General features: G+C 41.9%; 1 protein-coding gene across 3 annotated transcripts in view; it reads right to left on the bottom strand.

Moving 5' to 3' along the window:
- The window catches only part of LOC140728033 (phosphorylase b kinase regulatory subunit alpha, liver isoform-like), a 153,280-nt gene that overhangs the window by 34,177 nt on the left and 98,040 nt on the right, over window positions 1-21,063 (bottom strand). For all 3 annotated transcript variants that reach the window (XM_073046147.1, XM_073046148.1, XM_073046146.1), the window contains exons 23-29: window positions 18,919-19,075; window positions 18,339-18,418; window positions 15,583-15,661; window positions 15,355-15,484; window positions 5,269-5,370; window positions 2,776-2,894; window positions 1,023-1,196 (exon numbers count right to left, since the gene is read on the bottom strand). In XM_073046147.1, coding sequence (XP_072902248.1) covers window positions 1,023-1,196; window positions 2,776-2,894; window positions 5,269-5,370; window positions 15,355-15,484; window positions 15,583-15,661; window positions 18,339-18,418; window positions 18,919-19,075 — 841 coding nt within the window. The remainder of the gene's footprint in view (window positions 1-1,022; window positions 1,197-2,775; window positions 2,895-5,268; window positions 5,371-15,354; window positions 15,485-15,582; window positions 15,662-18,338; window positions 18,419-18,918; window positions 19,076-21,063) is intronic.

The raw sequence follows: 21,063 nt of genomic DNA on the forward strand, positions 1-21,063 counted from the left end.
CCCTTACAACAGCTAATTCATTTACTCATCCATGTCTTTAGGAAGTGGGAAGAAACCAAAGCACTCAGGTTCAACCCCCACAGTCACAGGGAGAGTATGCAGACTCCACATAGACAGCACCTGAGGTCAGGTTTGAACCTGGGTCTCTGGCACTGTGAGGCAGCAGCTCCACCCACTGCCTGCTGTACTGCCCTGAATAAACCTTCAAATTCCACCGGTTCTAGACCAATTGACACAGATTGGAAGGTTGTAAATGCATCCTCATTATTAAGGAAGACATTCAGGCCAGATCAAAATAATGATCGAATCATGCAAGGTCAACATCGACTTATGAAAAAGGAATGATCTGATAAATCTGTGGTGATTTTGGTGTTTATAATTAATAGAATCCATGAGAGTGAACCAGTGATGTGCAGTATTTGGACTTATAGAATAAGAGACACATAGATGACCCTGCCGTGTCCCTTATTGCTGCATCATTGAGGGAATTGACCTTGGCCTCGCTTAACCATGTTGCACAGTGGTGAGGGTGTTGTTTTGAAATCCCACATTGGTGGGGGGCTCGGTTGAATCAGATGCCACATTGATCAGGGTGCGGTCTTGTTCCACACACCATCCTGATGAGGTTCTTGTATTGCATTGGATGTCAGGCTGTTATTTTGTTCCTGATGCCATGTTGGTAAGGGTCTTCAGCTGCATAAGATGTTGTATCAGCGAGGGTGTTGTTTTGTTCCAGATGCCTTGTTGATGAGGATGTTGTCTTACACAACTTGAACTCTCTGCCTTTAGTAGAATTCACACAATATGAAGCGTGTAAGAAATGAGCAGTCTAGCTTAGAGCATGAACTTGAATTGATGCTGACAATTATGGAAACATTAACATACATTGCATTTACCAGATTATAAACAGCCTTTTCATTCATTCACAATACCTAGACATCTCCGTTAAGGCTGGAAATTAATATTCAATTTGGACATCCTGTGGATCTGAAAGGCAGATTTGTGTCATGTCACAAACTCACCTTCTGGAGAAGTTTCCAGACCTTTTCGTAGAAACCCATGGGGACTCGGTTAATAGCTCCATCGAGGCGGCGTCGACGCAACCACTGACCCTGACGGTCATCCCAGCTCAAGTGGGCACTGAAGGAGTTGGTGGGAGATGCTGTGCCTGTGGGAGACGATGGGCTGCTGCATTGCTAAAACAAGGAAAGCAGGTTAGTGGCTTCATTCAGTAACAGTACGACATAGGCAGCCAGCCTGCATCTGATTCAAGGCAGGGTTCCTGCCGGAGGGATGGGACTCTGCAGTGCAGATAGGGTGGTTAAAAATGCATATAAAACCTCAAGATACAGGAGCAGAATTAGGCTATTTGGCCCATCGAGCCTGCCCTGCCTTTTCATCATGACAGATGCATTTTCCCTCTCAGCCCCAACCTCCTGCCTTCTCCCTGACCAATCAAGAATCTATCAACCCCTGCCTTAATTATAACAAACACTTGGCTTCCACAGCCCCTTATGGAAAAGAATTCCACAGATTCACCACACTCTGGCTAAAGGAACTCTTTCTCATCTCTGTTCTAAAAGGACACCCCTCTATTCTGAGGCTGTTTCCTCTGGTCCTAGATTCCCTCACCATAGGAAACATCTTCTCCACATCCACTCTACTGAGGCCGTTCAACATTCAACAGGTTTCAATTAGGTCACCCCTCATTCTTCTGAATTCCATTGAGTTCAGCCCAGAGCCATCAAATGCTCTTCATATGACATATCTTTCAATCCTGGAATCATTTTCGTGAACCTCCTTGTCTCCAGTTTCCCCATCCTTCTGAAGGGGCCCAAAACTCCTCACAATGCTCCAAGTGAGGTCTCTCCGGTTCTTTATAAAGTCTCAACATTACATCCTTGCTTTTATATTCTAATCTTCTTGAAATAAATGCTAACATCACATTTGCCTTCCTCTCCACCTACTCAACCTGCAATTAACCTTTTTGAAAATCCTGCACGAGTATTCCTAAGTCCCTTTGCCCCTCAAATTTTGGATTTAGTTGGAGCAGAGTGTGTTAGGTGTGTCCAGGAAGGATTTTTGACACAAAATATATAGGCTGACTGGGGGATCTAGTACTCGGCAATGAACAGATCTCTCAGTCGGTGAACATATTGGAGACAGTAACCACAACCCCCTGACCTTTACCATAGCCTCATGAGTAGACAGTATGGGAAAGAATTTAATTACGGGAGTGTAAATTATGATACCCTTTGGCAGGAACTTGGGAACATAAATTTGGGATGTATGCATGAGTCTGTAACTTCCTGCATTCTAACAAAGCACACTTGAGGAACAATACTGTACCTCATTTCTGCTGAACTTGATATTGATTTTTTCAACTTTATGTAACTTGCTCCCTTTTTCTATCTGTATCAGAATTGACTATTTCTGCCAATTATCCATTTGTGATATTATTGGCTCAATTTTGCTCTCTCTATTACTAAAACCCAACTTGCTAAGCATGTCCCACAGTCCTGTCATTAACAACACAGAATACATAAAAAGCAAAATAATGTTCTTCTGATTAACCTGGCTGGCCTCACCCTATCGGAGATATTTTCTTAGTTCAACCATTCTTTGTTACTGAAAAGTAACTCATTTTCTCTCAGTTTCATTTTGAACCAACTGAACTGTTAACCCTGTTCCTGTCTCCACAGATGCTGCCTGACCTGCTGAGTGTTTCCAGCACTTTCAGATGTTATTTCAAGCACCTGTGCTTCTTTTACATACCTGTTTCATTTCACTCTTTAGCTTATTGATGCCTGCCCTCTCGGTTTTTGTTGCTCCTGTGTGGCCAACTTCATGGATGGAAATAGCAGGACTCATGCCAATAGAATCCACTGATCGGACTTTAAAGCACAGAACATATTATCCAATTAGACTGCTATATATTGAAAAATACAGATGGCAAAAAGTGACCACATCATTCCTAAAATGAAGTAAAACTTTTCATAAGAACAATGCTGCTTATATAACACAATATTAGGATGGGACAAAATGTTGGCCAAGGTTTGAAGAAACAAATGTTGGAAAAACTTGGAAGGGCAGACAGCATCTGTGAAGGCAAAGGAATAGGCTGATATTTCAGGTTGAGCACCCTAGATTAGGACTGTTATGATAGTCATGGAAGATTTCAATAATGTTAATAATAACAGTATATGGAATAAGGTAGATGATCTTGTAGTGCAGTTAGAAATTGGCAGATAGGACATTGTGGGCATCATTGAGACATGGCTGAAAGAAGATCATGGTGGGAGAGTAACATCCAATGATATACAGTTGGCCCTCCTTATCCATGGGGGATTGGTTCTGGGACCCTCCGCGGATACCAAAAAATGCGGATGCTCAAGTTGGTGGACTTTAGGACACGGCGGAGCTCTGGAGCTTATTTAACCTGTCTCAGTACGGTGGACTTTAGGACCCAGTGGAGCTCCGGACTTTATTTAACCTGTCTCAGTGCAGTGGACTTTAGGACTCAGCGGAGCTCGTGACACGCCGCCCACAGTATTTCTGTTCCAGAAAACAATCCCGATTGAAAATAAAGTGGAACTAATAAAGTGATCAGAAAGAGGTGAAACGCCATCGGTCATTGGAAAAATGTTAGGCTACAGTCAGTCAACGATCGAAACAATTTTAAAGGATAAAGTGAGAATAATGGAGCATGTGAAGGCCCTGCCCCAATGAAAGCTACTATTATTACTAAGCAACGCAGTGGTTTAATTATTGAAATACATATGTTTCTTAAGTGTTTTATATGATTAGAAAGGTAAAATATATACTATATACTAAGACAAATGTTTGACCAACTGACGCTAAATAATACCGGATGTACCTTAGAGAACTTACGATTTTTTTTTTCTCAATTACCGATCCGCGTTAACCTATGCATATCCTCCCATATACAGTACTTTAAATCATCTCTAGATTACTTATAATACCTAATACAATGTAAATGCTATGTAAATAGTTGTTATACTGTATTGTTTAGGGAATAATGACAAGAAAAAAAAGTTTGTACATGCTCAAACAACAAGTGCTGGAGCGAGAACTTCCGGATTTTCCAATCCGCAGTTGGTTGAATCTGCGCATGTGGAACCCTTGAATAAGAAGGGCCGACTGTACATGGTTTAAGTAAAATGGCAGGTAGGTAATGAGGGTGGGGATGTTCTGTTGATAAAAAATGAAATCAAATCCTTAAAACAGGTGACATAGGATTGGAATATGCAGAATCCTTGTTGGTAGAGTTAAGAAACTGAAGGGGTAAAAAGACCTTGATGGGAGTTATATCAGGCCTCCGAACAGTAGCCAGAACATGGGATACAAATTAAAATAGGAAACAAAATAGGCATGTGAAAAGGACACTATTATGATAGTTATGGGAGCATTTCAGTATTCTGGTAGATTGAGAAAACCAGATTAGTGTTGGTTCCCTAGAGAAAGAATTTGTAAAATGCCTATGAGATGGCTTTTTAGACCAGCTTGTGGTTGAGCCCGCTCAGGGAAAGGCAATTCTGCATTGGGTGTTGTGTACTGAACCTGATTTGATTAGGGAGCTTAAGATAAAGGAACCCTTAGGAGGCAGTGATCATAATATGATAGAATTCATCCTATAGTTTGAGAGGGAGAAGCTAAAATCTATATTACAGAGGAGTAAAGCGAACTACAGAGGCATGAGAAAGCTGTTGTTCAAAGTTGATTGGTAAGGGACACTGGCATGGATGATGGGAGAACAGGAACAACAGGAGTTTCTGAGAGCAATTCAGAAGCAGCAAGATCCCAAAATACATCCCAAAGTAGTAAGTTTTCCTAAGGGAGGGTGAGGCAATTGTGTCTGACAAGAAAATTCAAAAGCAGCATAAAAGCAAAATAGTGAGCGTACCAAATAGCAAAAAAATTAGTCGGAAGCTGAAGGATTGGAAAACTTTTAAAAATCAGCAGAAGTCAACTAAAAAGCAAATGAGAGAAAAGATGAAATAAGAAGGTAAGATAGCCATTAAGAGAGAATACCAAATATTTTTAAAATATTTATATAAAGAATAAATGAGAGAACAGAGTGCTTTATCATACTGCCAGAAAATGACGCTGGAGAGGTAGTAATGGGGGACAAAGAAACAGCAGATGACTGGAAACTGATTTTATAGCAAACGTTAAAAATACTCCCATTTGCAGTAATTTAAAAAAGAAACACTTAATTTCTAACAACTCCATAAAGTTGACACTGACCACTTTTTTCCACACCAAACTCTTTTCCACTTAGGATGTGATGCAGGAGTTTCTTCATGTCAAAAGGGCACAGATTCATCAAATTCTCAGAAGCTTCTTCTCCTGTGTGGATAATGAGAATGTCATTTGAAGAATTAGATTTACATTTAATATTTTATCTGTTGCATGTTTAAGCAACATCAACAAAGAGAGACACAAACAAGTTATACCTGTCTCCAGACCAAAGCCCATCCTGCTGCCCTCCTGCCTGGCCAAATTTTAAAGCACTCCATGTTCTTGCTGCTCCATTTTACCTTGCAATAATGAACTGTACTCATTCTGGCCTTGTGCACCTATTATCTTTCCTACAGTGATGAACAGTATTGCTTTTCCTGCATCAATACAGTAAGGCAGTGGTTAGCAAAATGCTTTATAGTACCAACAACCTGGGTTCAATACCCGCCACCGTCTGTAAGGAGTTTGTATGTTCTCACTGTGACCACTGTTTCCTCCCACAGTCCAAAGACATACTGGTTGATAGGTTACGGTAACTGGTCATTGTAAATTATCCTATGATTAGTTTAGGGTTAAATCGAGGGTTGATTGGTGACCTGGCTCGAAAAAAATAAAACCACCTCAGCCATAGCACAGAATATGACTACTATAATATAATATTACATTATATTGTAGAATAATATAATATATTATATTATTAATATTATAACATATTATATAATATATGGTATATGTTATATAAGATAATGAATATGACTTAATTCATTCAATTGTGGTCACCCTATGGATGTGGAGGCCATGGAGAGTGCTTACAACATGCTGCATGAACTACAGGAGAGGATGAACTAACTTGGGTTATTTTCTCTGGAGCATTGGAAGCTGAGGAAAGACCTGATAGAGGTTTATAACATTATGAGTGGCATGGATAGTGTGGTCAGTCAGAATCTTTATACCAGGGTTAAAATGACTAATATTAGGTGGTATCTATTAGTTATTTTGATCCTGGGAAAAAGGTGAAAGGGGAAAAGTTAAAAAGAGATGGGCGAGTTCTGTTTTTCTTTGCACAGTGACTGGTGCCTGGACTGAGCTGTCAGGGACAGTGATGGAGGTTTAAGGTGCTTTTAGATGGGTACATGAATATGTAGAGAATAGAAGTACAGGTAGTCCCCGAGTTACGAACGTCCAACTTACGGACAACTCGTACTTATGAACCGAGGAAGGAGAACACCGTCCGCCATTTTAAGTCGGATCCCGATGCCATCCGCCATTTTAAGTCGTTGCCATTGACACTGTGTTGAGTGTTTAACTTTGTATCTGGCTTAAAATTTTCTTAGTAAGATTCACCCTGACCCCACTTTCCCCCCCGCCCCCCGTTCCAGTCGGCTGGTGGTGCAGTGAAATCAGCGCCGGGCTGAAGAACGGAGGTTTCCGTGCCAGGTTAATGTCGATCCAGTGGCTCCTGTACCATCCGTGCTGGTTTGATGTCGAGCTCGCAACTTGACCTCGTTAAAAAAAACACTGCCACCTCCAGTTTAAATTCCCACACGGAATATTGTGGATGATCAAATATGCAAACCCAGCACAGCCCCAACTTGTCCCATTCAGCCTGTCTCAGTGTGGTGGTCCTTAAGACCCAGCGAACCTCGAGAGCCGGTGCAGGTCGGGACCCGGCAGAGGTCGGGACCTGACACCCGCGGTGTTTCTGTTCCATTGACGGGAAGCAATCGCGATTGAAAATAAAGTGGAAATAATAAAGCATTTGTAAAGAGGTGAAACGCCATTGGTCATTGGAAAAGTGTTAGGCTACAGTCGGTCAACGATCTGAACAATTTTAAAGGATAAAGTGAGAATAATGGAGCATTTGAAAGATCCTGCCCTGATGAAAGCTACAATTATTACTAAGCAACGCAGTGGTTTAATTATTGGAATACATACGTTTCTTAAGTGTTTTATATGCATAGAAAGGTAAAATATATACTATATACTAAGACAAACGTTTGACTGATGCTAAATAATACCGGATGTACTTGTTCCGATGTACGTACAAATCCGACTTAAATACGGACTCAGGAACGGAACTCGTACGTAACCTGGGGACTGCCTGTATATAGACCATGTCCAGGCAGAAGTTTCTGTTTAACTACACTTTAGTAAAGTAGTGCGGTAAACTGCTGTGGGCCAAAGGAACTGAACCTGTGCTGTATTGCTCTGTGTCCTATGTCTATGTCTGGTTACCCAGTTAAACTCTACAGAATATCTAAAATAACAACATAAAATACAGGAAGTACTCAGCAGGTCAGGCAGCAACTTTGGAAGGACAAACAGTTCTAAGATCAGATGTTTCTGTCCCTCCCCTTCTTCCTCGATTTCGCATTGCATTAAAGGACATTAACATCTTGTGTTATATAACAACACTCACTCAGTGTTCAACACCAAGTGCTGATATTGGTTTAAATTTACGAGAACATCACTTAGACAGAGCAAGAAACTAAATCAACTAAACATTTGTAGTTAAATACTGAACAATTATTCTTGGGAATAATGCACAAGGTGCAAAATAAGTTCATCCCCCAGAGAAGGAAGGATTCAAAGGGGGGAAAGGGGCCTCAGTGGTTGACAAAGGAAGTCAGAGACTGCAGAGCATTATAAAAAGGGAAATATGACAGAGCTAAGGTGAGTGGGAGGACAGATGATTGGGAAGTGTTTAAGGAACAACAGAACTTAACTAAACAGACAATACGGGAAGAAAAAATGAGGTACGAATGCAAGCTAGCCAGGAATATAAAGGAAGATAGCAAAAGCTTTTTTAGGTATGTGAAGAGAAAGTAGTTAAGAACAATGTTGGGCCCTTGAAGAATGAATTGGGTGAAATTGTTATGGGAAACAGAGAAATGGCAGAAGAATTTAATGAGTACTTTAGATCTGTTTTCACTAAGGAAGACACAAGCAATCTCCCAGATGTATGGATGGGCCAAGGACATAGGGTAACAGAGGAAATGAAACAGATTGACATTCGGAAGGAAACAGTGATGAGTAGACTGATGGGACTGAAGGCTGACAAATCTCCAGGTCCAGATGGTCTGCACCCTAGGGTACTAAAGGAGGTGGCCCTGGAAATTGCAGATGCATTGGTAATCATTTTCCAATGTTCCTTAGATTCAGGATCAGTTCCTGAGGATTGGAGAATGGCTAATGTTATCCCACTTTTTAAGAAAGGAGGAAGGGAGAAAACAGAGAACTAGCGACCTGTCAGCCTGACATCGGTGGTAGGAAAGATGCTAGAGTCCATTATTAAGGATGAAATAGTGGCATATCTAGATAGCAGTGATAGGATTGGGCCGAGCCAGCATGGATTTACCAAGGGTAAATCATGCTTGACTAATCTGTTGGAGTTTTTCGAGGATGTAACCAGGAAGTTAGACGGGGGAGATCCAGTGGATGTAGTGTACCTCGATTTTCAGAAGGCATTTGATAAGGTCCGACATAGAAGATTGGTGGGTAAAATCAAAGCTCAGGGCATCGGGGGGAAGGCATTGACATGGATAGAAAACTGGTTGGCAGATAGAAAGCAAAGGGTAGCAGTGAATGGGTGTTTCTCGGAATGGCAGGTGGTGACTAGTGGGGTGCCACAGGGCTCGGTATTGGGACCACAGCTGTTTACCATTTACGTTAACGATTTGGATGAAGGCATAGAAAATAACATCAGCAAATTTGCTGATGATACTAAGCTGGGTGGCAGTGTGACATGTGATGAGGATGTTAGGACGGTATAGAGTTGGGTAAGGGAGAAATACAAAGAGATCTCGGAGTCCTTGTTCATCAGTCACTGAAGGTGAATGAGCAAGTGCAGCAGGTATTGGAGTATAAAAGTATAAATTTTAAACTTGCTATTTGCTATGCATGTACCCAATTTAGTAGGAGAATGAAATCCTAAAAATGTAGAAGACAATGGTGTGTTAATGAGAGGTAGCTAAGAGATGTAGATTAGAACATGATTAAGTCAATGGGTAGAAACAATAGTGGCAGGATGTACGTGTGATACGCAACTATAGACCAATTATATATGCTAATACAACTGGACCAGGAGATTGCTATAAAAAATGCTGTGTCCAAAGGATCGGTGGGCAATCAGCGACTAGTTCAATGACTGTCTCAGCTTTGATTTGCAAATTAAAGTTTAATCCTTTCTTGAAGAATCTTCTGCGTCTCCTGGTCATTTGTGGGGCACGAGAAACCACGACAAAACAGGCAGTGAAGAAGGCTAATGGAATGTTGGCCTTTATTACAAAGGGAATTGAGTACAAGAGCAAGGAAATCCTCTTGCATTTGTAGAGCCCTGGTGAGACCACACCTGGAGTATTGTGTACAGTTTTGGTCTCCAGGGTTAAGGAAGGACATCCTGGCTGTAGAGGAAGTGCAGCGTAGATTCACAAGGTTAATTCCTGGGATGTCTGGACTGTCTTACGCAGAGAGGTTAGAGAGACTGGGCTTGTACACGCTGGAATTAAGGAGATTGAGAGGGGATCTGATTGAAACATATAAGATTATTAAGGGATTGGACAAGATAGAGGCAGGAAATATGTTCCAAATGCTGGGAGAGTCCAGTACCAGAGGGCATGGTTTGAGAATAGGGGGTAGGTCATTTAGGACAGAATTAAGGAAAAACTTCTTCTCCCAGAGGGTTGTGGGGGTCTGGAATGCACTGCCTTGGAAGGTAGTGGAGGCCAATTCTCTGGATGCTTTCAAGAAGGAGCTAGATAGGTATCTTATGGATAGGGGAATCAAGGGATATGGGGACAAGGCAGGAACCAGGTATTGATAGGAATTGCTCACCAGGTATTGATAGGAATTGCTCAGCCATGATCTCAAAATGGCGGTGCAGGCTCGAAGGACCAAATGGTATACTTCTGCACCTATTGTCTATTGTCTATAAACATCCTAAAAAGGGACAGTATTCATGATGTCATTTTAAGCTTGAACTATTCAAACAGGGAGACTGTATTCAGATGACTGTCTACATCGCTTGTGGTGTTCCACTTTCCTCCCTTGTCCCAAAGACAGGCCACTGTAAATCACTCCTTTAGTAACTGAGTGATGGCAGAGCCTGGGAGAGGGAGTAGTTACTGGGACATGAGTGGGGGAATGAGATCGAAGGGACTGCTAGACAGAGTGCAAAATATTTACAAGATGTTGCCGAGACTGAGGCCCAACTCATCCTTGCCATCTCAATTGCCTACCTCAGCAAATACGATTTACCTGAATTTTGACCTATTTTCTTCTTCATCTTTCTCACACGTACTTGTCCAAATGTTTTTGAACATTGTAATTGTATCTATTTCTACCACTTCCTCTGGAAGCTCAAAGTATATACCCACCCCTCATCTTTGTAGAAGAAGTTGCTCCTGAGGTCTCCTTTAAATCTTTCCCCTCTCTACTTTAGCCTTTGGCCTCCAGTTTTAGAATTCTCTGCCTTGGATAAAGACTGAGACCATCCAGCTTATCTTCTGTATATCCCTCATGGGTGTTAAGGTCACCTTTCAGCCTCCTATTCTCCAGAGAAAACACTCCCAGTCTATTCAGTCTCCTAATAACACAAGATCTCCCTTTCTACCTAGTTTCCTGAAACACAGTGAAATCATTTGTGCACGCTGATGTGCATGGTTACAGACTACACACGTGGAAACACAACATGGAAACACAACACGAGAACACAACGCAACAATGTTCTTCTTGGAAGTCCGTCGGAAACATCGATGACAGTGAAACCCGAACTGGGAAATGCAGATGCGCAGGCAGGTCGGGCACGTTACGGCCATTGAAGGGTCGGGTCATCTCTTCTTGTGGTCCTGGCGCTTTCGATTGAGGTCCTTCAGCCACTGCTCTTCAAATGTGTTGGTGCCTTTGTAGACTGCCAGGTGCCAGGCATTACGGTCTTTGGCCAACGACTCCCAACCAGTCACAGGGATATCGCATGCCTAGAAGGACATTTTCATGCAATCTTTATAGCGCTTTGTGGGGCCTCCTTGCTTTCTGGTGCCATGGGCCAGCTCGGAAAAGAATACCATTTTTGGAAAGCGGTTGTCTTCCATCTGGACCACATGTCAAACACATCAGAGTTGAGCCTTCACGGTCAGTGCCCCTGTGCCAGAGGTCTCGGCCCTTCGTAGGTGGAATGTTCTTGATGTGCTTGTGGTATGGGGTCACAAGCCATACAGTAGAGAAGTCAGGACGACTGTTCTATAGACTACAAGCTTGGTCTTCACCCTGATGCCATTTTCACCTCACACTCATGTTTCTAGCCTGCCAAAGGATGCCCCAGCGTCTGCAAGTCTGTTTGAGATCTCTCAATCTAGACTGCAAGAGGAATATTTTAAGAAATTTAAAAGTGGATAAATCTCCGGGTCCTGACCGGATATTCCCCAGGACCTTGAGGGAAGTTTGTGTAGAGATAGCAGGAGCTCTGACGGAGATCTTTCAGATGTCATTAGAAACGGGGATTGTGCCGGAGGATTGGCGTATTGCTCATGTGGTTCCATTGTTTAAAAAGGGTTCTAGAAGTAAGCCTGGCAATTATAGACCTGTCAGTTTGACATCAGTGGTGGGTAAATTAATGGAAAGTATTCTTAGAGATAGTATTTATAATTATCTGGATAGACAGGATCTGATTAGGAGTAGCCAGCATGGATTTGTGCGTGGAAGGTCATGTTTGACAAACCTTATTGAATTTTTTGAAGTAGTTACGAGGAATGTTGACGAGGGTAAGGCAGTAGATGTAGTCTATATGGACTTCAGCAAGGCCTTTGACAAAGTTCCACATGGAAGGTTAGTTAAGAAGGTTCAGTCGTTAGGTATTAATGCTGGAGTAATAAAATGGATTCAACAGTGGCTAGATGGGAGATGCCAGAGAGTAGTGGTGGATAATTGTTTATCGGGATGGAGGCCGGTGACTAGCGGGGTGCCTCAGGGATCTGTTTTGGGCCCAATGTTGTTTGTAATATACATAAATGATCTGGATGATGGGGTGGTAAATTGGATTAGTAAGTATGCTGATGATACTAAGGTAGGAGGTGTTGTGGATAATGAGGTGGGTTTTCAAAGCTTGCAGGGAGATTTATGCCGGTTAGAAGAATGGGCTGAACGTTGGCAGATGGAGTTTAATGTTGAGAAGTGTGAGGTTCTACATTTTGGCAGGAATAATCCAAATAGAACATACAGGGTAAATGGTAGGGCATTGAGGAATGCAGTGGAACAGAGAGATCTAGGAATAACAGTGCATAGTTCCCTGAAGGTGGAGTCTCATGTAGATAGGGTGGTGAAGAAGGCTTTTGGAACGCTGGCCTTTATAAATCAGAGCATTGAGTACAGAAGTTGGGATGTAATGTTAAAATTGTACAAGGCCAAATTTGGAATATTGTGTACAGTTCTGGTCACCGAATTATAGGAAAGATATTATCGGAAAGAGTGCAGAGACGATTTACTAGGATGTTACCTGGGTTTCAGCACTTAAGTTACAGAGAAAGGTTGAACAAGTTAGGTCTCTATTCATTGGAGCGTAGAAGGTTGAGGGGGGATTTGATCGAGGTATTTAAAATGTTGAGAGGGATAGATAGAGTTGACGTGAATAGGCTGTTTCCATTGAGAGTAGGGGAGATTCAAACGAGAGGACATGATTTGAGAGTTAGGGGGCAAAAGTTTAAGGGAAACACGAGGGGGTATTTCTTTACTCAGAGAGTGATAGCTGTGTGGAATGAGCTTCCTGTAGAAGTAGTAGAGGCCAGTTCAGTTGTGTCATTTAAGGTAAAATTGGATAGGTATATGGACAGGAAAGGAGTGGAGGGTTATGGGCTGAGTGCTGGTAGGTGGGACTAGGTGAGATTAAGAGTTCGGCACGGACTAGGAGGGCCGGAATGGCCTGTTTCCGTGCTGTGATTGTTATATGGTTATATGGTTATAAGAGGAGGTGAGGCAGTTTCCCAAGTAGGTGAAGGCATCAGTATTGTTGCCTTCACTCTCATTTGTGGTTCTGTAGGGCTGGTATGGGGTGCGGGCTCAAGTAGAATTTCTGTCTTCTGCAGGCTGATGGTTAGGTCGCATTTTCTTGCAGCCACAGCGAAGCAGTCCGTGAGCTTCTGCAGGTCCCTTTCACTGTGCGTTGCAAGAGTGCAGTCATTTGCAAAGAGGAAGTCTGGTACTATTGCTTCCAGCACTTTGACCTTGGTCTTGAGGTGTCGCAGATCAAAGAAGTGTCCATCAGTCCTGTAGCGAATTGTTATTCTGCATCAGTCTGTGAGAGAGCAGAGAACAGTATCGTGCAGACAGGAGGCTGAATAGGCACAAGGGCACTGCCCTGCTGGACACCATTAGCTACTAGAAAGTGGTCAGAGATGCAGCTGTTTTCAATGACCCTGGCCATTGTGGAATGACCTGCAATGCTGAGCAGCCTAACTTGGTAAGGATGTGCCAAAGGCCTTTGCGACAGACAGTATCAAATGCCACAAAGAGGATGTAGAGATTCTGGTTCTGTTCCTGGCACTTCTCCTGGATCTGTCTGACAGCAAAGATCACATCCATTAGATCTGAAACCACATTGGCTCTCTGAGAACATCAGCAAGGAGGTGAGGGGTGACCCTGTTCAGTATGGGATGGCCCATGATCTTCCCACCTATGCTCAGGAGAGTTATGGTTGTCACAGCATGGTTGTGCATGATCGCACACTATACACATGGAAACACAACATGAGAACACAATGTAACAAATTTTGAGAATATAGTGGGCAGTGAAGAAAGTTGCCTAAGGTTACAATGGAATCTTGGTCAATTGAGCCAGTGGGCCAAGGAATAGACAACAGAGTTTAACTCAGATTAACAGACTCTGGGGAATGTTACAGAACAGATACACAAAAGGGAGTAGGTACATAGTTCCTTGAAGGTGCTGACACAGCGTTATTAAGTGGCAAAGGTGGTATTTGGCATGCTTGTCTTCATCAGACATGCCATTGAATACAAGAGTTAAGACATCATTTTACAGCTACATGGAACACTGGGGTAAGGTCATATTTAGAGTGCTTCATACTGTCTTGGTGACTCTGCTACAGGAAGGATGTCATTAAACTGGAAGGCTGCAGAAAAGATTTACAAGGATGTTACCAAGACTGCAGGGTTTGAATTTCAAGTAGAGACTGAAGAGTCTCAGACGTTTTTCCCTGGAGTATAGGACACTGAGAGGTGACTTTAGAGCCAGCCGTTAAAACTTTAAAGGGTGTAAATAATGTGTACAGTCACAGTCCTTTCCCCTGAGTAAGGGAATTTAAAACTAGAGGGCACAGATTTAAGATGAGAGAGGAAATATTTAAAAGGGGCCTGAGGGGTAAATTGTCATAGAAAGGGTGGTGAGTGTATGGGACAAACTGCCAGAGGGTGCTAGAGGCGGGTATAGTAACGACATTTGAAAGACTTTTGAAAAATTACATGTATCAGAAAGGTTTAGAAGGATATGGGCTAAATGTAAGCAGATGAGACTAGCTCAGATGTGCATCTCGGTCAGCATGGGCGTGTTGGGCTGAAGGACCTGTTTTCTGTGACTATATGAATATGAGAAAGCAGCACAGCATTCTGGCTCTTCAAACTGCTCGAATGCTACCTCAGTGCTATCTTCCTGCACTCTTTCCAGATCCCTTTCCTTAAGATCCAGAAATCTATCTGTTTACAATGAATCCATGGTAGAGAATTCCAAAGACTCACTGCCTTCTGGGGGCAAGTTTTTTTTCCCAATTCAATCTTAAATATCCTATTGCTTCTTTTCAAAACTGAGCCTGGTTCTAGACCTCTAAACTGGGAGTTCAGAAGTGATGGTTACAGTGTTTTAGAGTAAAACTAGAGGCCACAGATTTAAGATGTGACCCCCCCTGGATCTACCGAGTCAAACCCTACAGGCTTATGGGGTGCTCTCATTCTTCTAAGTTCCAACAGATATAGGCTGCTGATGCCTTTTGCCCAGGCCAGGCTGTTCCTTCTCTGAAGATTGAGGGTTAACTTGCAGGGCCAAATAGTTGTTAAAGCGCATTTCATATCGTGCTCTGTTGACTGAACATACCTGAACAACAAAGACTGTAAGCAAGCTCTGTGGCCATCACCTGAATGATGAGTCCGATTCTCAGCCTGAGCATCTCAGCAAAGAGAGAGGGTTGTGTCCTTACGTACATTGCAAGGTAGACCATGATTTCCTAATTCAAATGCAGGGAGAGCACTAGAGTCAGATAACGATACTAGTGGAATAACTCTTAACAACACTGTTTAAAAAGGAATGCAGTGAAGACTATACCTGGGTCAGAACTGCTAAGCTGATGTCTTGACCGCTTGCTTCATAAATAAGTTCAGCCAGTTCATCAGGGGGTAGAGGGCTGGGAAATAAAAGCAAACACATTCCATAAGCACATGGGACAGCTTCTCAACATGCTTAAAAATGTATTTTTTTTCCATAGTAGGGGAATCAAAGGTTATGGGGAAAAGGCAGGTAGGTGGAGATGGCCAGATCAGCTATGATCTTATTGAATGGCAGAGCAGGCTCGACAGGCCAGATGGCCTGCTTCTATTTCCACATACTAACCTCACAATGAATCACTTCCAGAATATGATGTAAAATCCAAAATTATCTTAACTACCACAGATTTCAAAAGGAAATTACTTTCTTGCTGGCCAACAGTGAACTTTTGGAGAGGTAAGAATTGACAAGAATGGACAGAACCATAGAGAGATCCTAATCCACCCATTGTCTTTTATTGGCTTTCTTCCATCATGGCCTGTTTAAGTTTAGAGAAAATAAGAAGTCGGACATTTGATACATCCTCTAAATTTGAGCAAATCTAGCATCCTTTTATTGAATATTTTCATTTGATTTGATTTATTACTCTTCCAATTTCTTTTCTGAAGTTTTAGATTTGATCAGAAAGGCTTTCTTCCTTTTTATTTGGTCATATCTTCAGAATGGACTGCCCGGTCCTTTTGTTTTGTTCAGTGTAGTGAAGTTTTTTCCCTTTTTTCAATTAATAATTTAAAGTTTTTTTTTCTTCATGAACTGATAAGAGAATTAGTTGTCTTTTTTATTATATATTATATACTAGCTTAACACTATGTATGATTTTGATAATGTCTATTTCACTTCCTGTTTATATTGTTATTGATATATATATTTGAGATAATTCTCCTCCTGTCTGTATTTATGCTCCTTTTAAATCAATAAAAAGATTGATAAAGAAAGAAGAAAGAGAGATGTAGTCAGAAAGTAACCTCAGCACAAGTGTCACATCAGAACCAGGCAGCTAGTGGAGTAGAAAGCTAACTACTGTGAGGCAAGGAGCAGGATACAAGCTAAGAAATCGGGTGGCGTGAGGATTAAGGTTCAGAGTTTATATTGGTGAGTAAACTCTGGCATTTAAATCTGTCTGCAATACAGATACCAGGGATGAAGGCAGTAAATTACAATCTGCTAAAACTGCTTAACGGCAATATTATTGACAAATTAATTTCATTAAGCTACATACATGTTAAATATTTTGATAACGTATAAACACATTTTAGATCAAAACATGGAGGAACAAAAATAGTTGAAGTTGAACACATCAACAGCTGAAGTTAAGATATTCTGAATGCAACCAGAGAACAGGCTCTCAGATTTGGAGTACATCCTGTCTGTGTCAGTCGCCCAATTTAACACAGGACTGGGTCTGTGCCCCTACGGATCTTCAAACATACGTCCATTGTGCTTGAAGGTGGTTCACACTGGAACTCCAAGCTCAATAAACAATGCCAACCCACCAAGTGTTCCCTCTTGTGGTGAGGAGGAAGCCTTTTTTGTATCATTGCTAAGTCTCCATTTTTGCTACAGCACTGGAAGGAAGGACAAATGTACTTTCAGCTCACATCCCCCTTTTTAAACAAGTGTCATGGAAATGTACATTCGTTAATCATCAGTACAGTATTTATGAGGAACTAAATACAGATTTGGTGATGAAACATGTACAACGTCTAGTGTTCAACATATACAGACACACTAAATAATGTGAAGTCTACTCTCACACAATCAACCAGAGTAACTTAGACCAATCCTGCAGTTTAAGAGCTAACTCACTCACTTCCTTCAGGGAGGAAGTTTGGATTCAAAGTGCAGGTGCTGCTGGAATAACAGTAAGTGGTCAAGATGACGCTCCCTCGGTTGACATCTTCTGGATAGACTGCAAAACTGTTTATTTTATTTTTTTTACATATATTTTTCATCTTAAATGTGTTTCCAGAAATGTCAGAGCCTGTGATTTACAGTTTGGAGATCGACTGGGTGATCGAGCGCTTTGCTGTATCTGAGAAGAGTGCAGGAAGTGAGTGCGAGCTTGAACGCCCTTGAGGCGTAGAAATTATGAGATGTTTGACTCCATTTTGCAGATTATAGCTTCCATTACTTGTCAATCGGAGCGATGAGGAAGGTTTTTGTGTGGGGGAAGGGTACGGGGGGTCGATACTCTTGTTCTGTTTATGTTAGTTTTTTGTTGGGGTGTTGATGATCGTGTTGCTGTTCTTTTTCCGTGTGGGGGGTGGGCTTGTTGCTTCTCTTTGAACTGACTTCCATGGTTTTCTTTATTTTGTGGCTATCTGGAGAAGAAGAGTCTCAGAGTTGTATAGTGCATACATACTTTGAAAATAAATGAACCTGTGAAGTGGTCAGATTTATGAGTGTAGCAAAGCAAGGACAAATCCACACCTCACAGCTTTGCCACACTTACTGTGCATGGAGCAGTGAGACTCCAGTTGCTATGATACTCACCAATTATAACTTAAGAGGGGAGTAAGGCATTCTGCCTATTGCCAGAGTAGGCTATTTGAATGGGTTCTCCAATTACAGTCGCCACACTTACCCACAGCCCTGCAAACTATTCATGCAAACCCTGTTAAAAGTGAAACCTGGCTGAATCCGTCTTTCAGAGGAATGTATGCTCTCGCAATTTGCCTCTGGGTCTTTGCCCTGAGCACTTGTTAGTAGACATGGAGAAGGTTCAGGGAAACTCTCAAAAGCTGTTAAATACTTACGTTGTGATAATCCTCTCACGCGGTTCTGGGGGAAGGCCAACCGTTAGTTGCTTCTGATACGACAGGAGGTCTGTGCAAGCCTTCATACCAAGAAGATAAACAATTTCAACAAGGCAAACAAAACAACGTCTGGAAAGTATCTGCATTGAAAATGCAGTTATCTACTTCCAAGTCTAACACCAGCAGTCCCTGTCAGAATCAAAGCAGGTAGCTGAAAAACAAACTACTACAGGAACTCAGAGGGTCAGGCAGCATCTGAAGGGGCAGGAGGATGGTTGTGTTTTGGGTTAGGATAAGTGAAGGAGAGAGGTAACTGATAAAAAGATCAGAGGACACTGCTTAACGTTCTGAGCTGCTCCAACAGTTTGTGTTAAGATTCCAGCATGTGCAATCTCTTGTGTCTTCACTAAGATCCATGTCCCATTGACCACATTCAAAGCGATTTTCAAGAACTACAACATCCTGGAGAGGGTTAAACTTGCTGTGATTAAGCATTTGCACTTGGACTTCAGTGGCCTTATCACCCAGGATAGAGCTCACAATTTAGCATTTAGCAGTATACTAATAGTACACCACGTACCTCAGCGAGGACTTCAATCCTCTTCCTGAGCATGCCTGAAATGTAGCGGATCAGTCCCCACTCACGATTTTGGCCGGCTTTACTGTACAGCTCGGTCAAGAGGCTTCGTACTGTGGCACCATTCTGTCCCCCAATATTTGTGTCCCAATCTGGGCCCCTGCATCAGAGGTGAAAAAGGAAATGTCATTTGGTTCATCATGGATTTGTGCTCATACTGGTTATTGAATATCGAGCTCCAATCTTCTTTGTCCCACCAATACCCACAACCCCAAGCACATTCCCATCATCAGCCCCACCACGGGACTTCAATGGTCACAGGCCCAGCAGGTCAATGGCCTAAAAACCTGACTTTGGGAAAATTAGCAGATGAGAGCATTCAGGTCTGGAGCACAACTGAAGTTTCTCTGATAGGCGGACTGGTGGGGAGTGTAGGAACCACCGTATTATCTCTTAAGTGGGCACTTCTATTTCTGGGTAACACTAACTGGGGCACCACTGGCAGCAGGCACAGAGTCAGACAGTGTGGAAATAGGCAGCTTGATTCATCATTTCCATGCTGACCACCACACCCACGACAAATCAAAGTTACATAGGAACTCCCAGAACAAATATCAATGTGATAATGAATGGAAGATGCAGAAACACTGAGCCATAAAGGGGCTAGATAACCTAAACAGTACTTTAACTAATTTAACAACAGTAATTTTTAACTAGATTAGTCATGATTTCCTTGATTGCTTATTAATATTTCACATAAGCAAATAATATTTCTTCACACATTGGGGAGAGCTGAACTGACTTTTCACAAGGCTGGAGCATATAGACTTTTAACATTACAATCCATCTTCCATGACTGTATATAGGCAGTATGGAAATCTCAGTTTCAGACTGAGTGAATACTAGGAAGTTACCTCATTAATTCAAACAAACAGGTGGTAATATACAATTGTAAATGGTATAATCAGGACAAGAATTCCAGAAAGCCTCAGCTTGCTTCGGAACAAACACAGAAGTTTCAGATCAACTGCATGGATTTGCTTCACATGAGACCAAACTCCTTTGTTACGTTGCTTCTCAATTTTAGCCTGGAAGTTAGCTCGTGTTAGTGGATTTTCACAGTCAAGGAAAAGATTCTTTATATGAGCATTGCAAAATGTTTACTGAAGTGTAAACACCGATAAGACGGTGCCTTTATCTCTCGGTCAGTATCTGAGGACTGGATGTGGATGATCACACTGCCGGTTTTTGCATGTTGCTCTACATAGAAACATAGAAAACCTACAGCACAACAGAGGCCCTTCGGCCCACAATGCTGTGCTTTCTGCACATTTATTTGGTTTTTTTTAAGCATTTCATTTGCTGAAAACACTGTTAAAGCTGATTAATATATACAGTGGCATGCAAAAGTTTAGGCACCACTGGTCAAAAGTTATATTACTGTGAATAGTTAAGTGAGTAGAAGGTAAACTGATTTCCAAGTCATAAAGTTAAAGATGAAACATTCTTTTCAACATTTTAAGCAAGGTTAGTGTATTATTTTTGTTTTGTGCAATTTTAGAGTGAAAAAAAAGGAAAGGAGCACCATGCAAAAGTTTGGGCACCCCAAGAGATTTGAGCTCTCAGATAACTTTTACCAAGGTCTCAGACCTTAATTAGCTTGCTAGGGTTATGGTTTGTTCACAGTCATTGTTAGGAAAGGCCAGGTGATGCAAATTTCAAAGCTTTATAAATACCCTGACTCCTGAAACCTTGTCCCGAGAGCTAGCTGGCTGAGGGCTGGTTTTTTTGATGGTTGATCAGTGGTGGTTTCCCTTACTTTTGGTTGGCCAGTTTGTTTAATTTTACGTACTTTATTAATTTATTTTCTTCCCCTTTATTCAGCCTAGTAGTTTGAAAGGGTTAGTTTGTAGCCTATGGCTGCAAAGGAGGGAGGGAGGGTTGAGATTGAAGGAGGAGGGTGGGAGACTGTGGAATACTCCAGAAGTAAGGGTAGCCAAAACAGAGGTGCATCAAGTGAAAGACCCGATGTAATAGGGGACAACAAATTGAGGAAAATGGGTGACTTGGAGGAATTTATAGTTCTGTATAAAATTAAAGGTCAGAAGGAAGGGGAAGGAGGATTTAGAGCCCTTAATCCTTTGAAAC

Source organism: Hemitrygon akajei, chromosome 5 (assembly GCF_048418815.1).
Source record: "Hemitrygon akajei chromosome 5, sHemAka1.3, whole genome shotgun sequence".
Lineage (NCBI taxonomy): Eukaryota > Metazoa > Chordata > Chondrichthyes > Myliobatiformes > Dasyatidae > Hemitrygon > Hemitrygon akajei.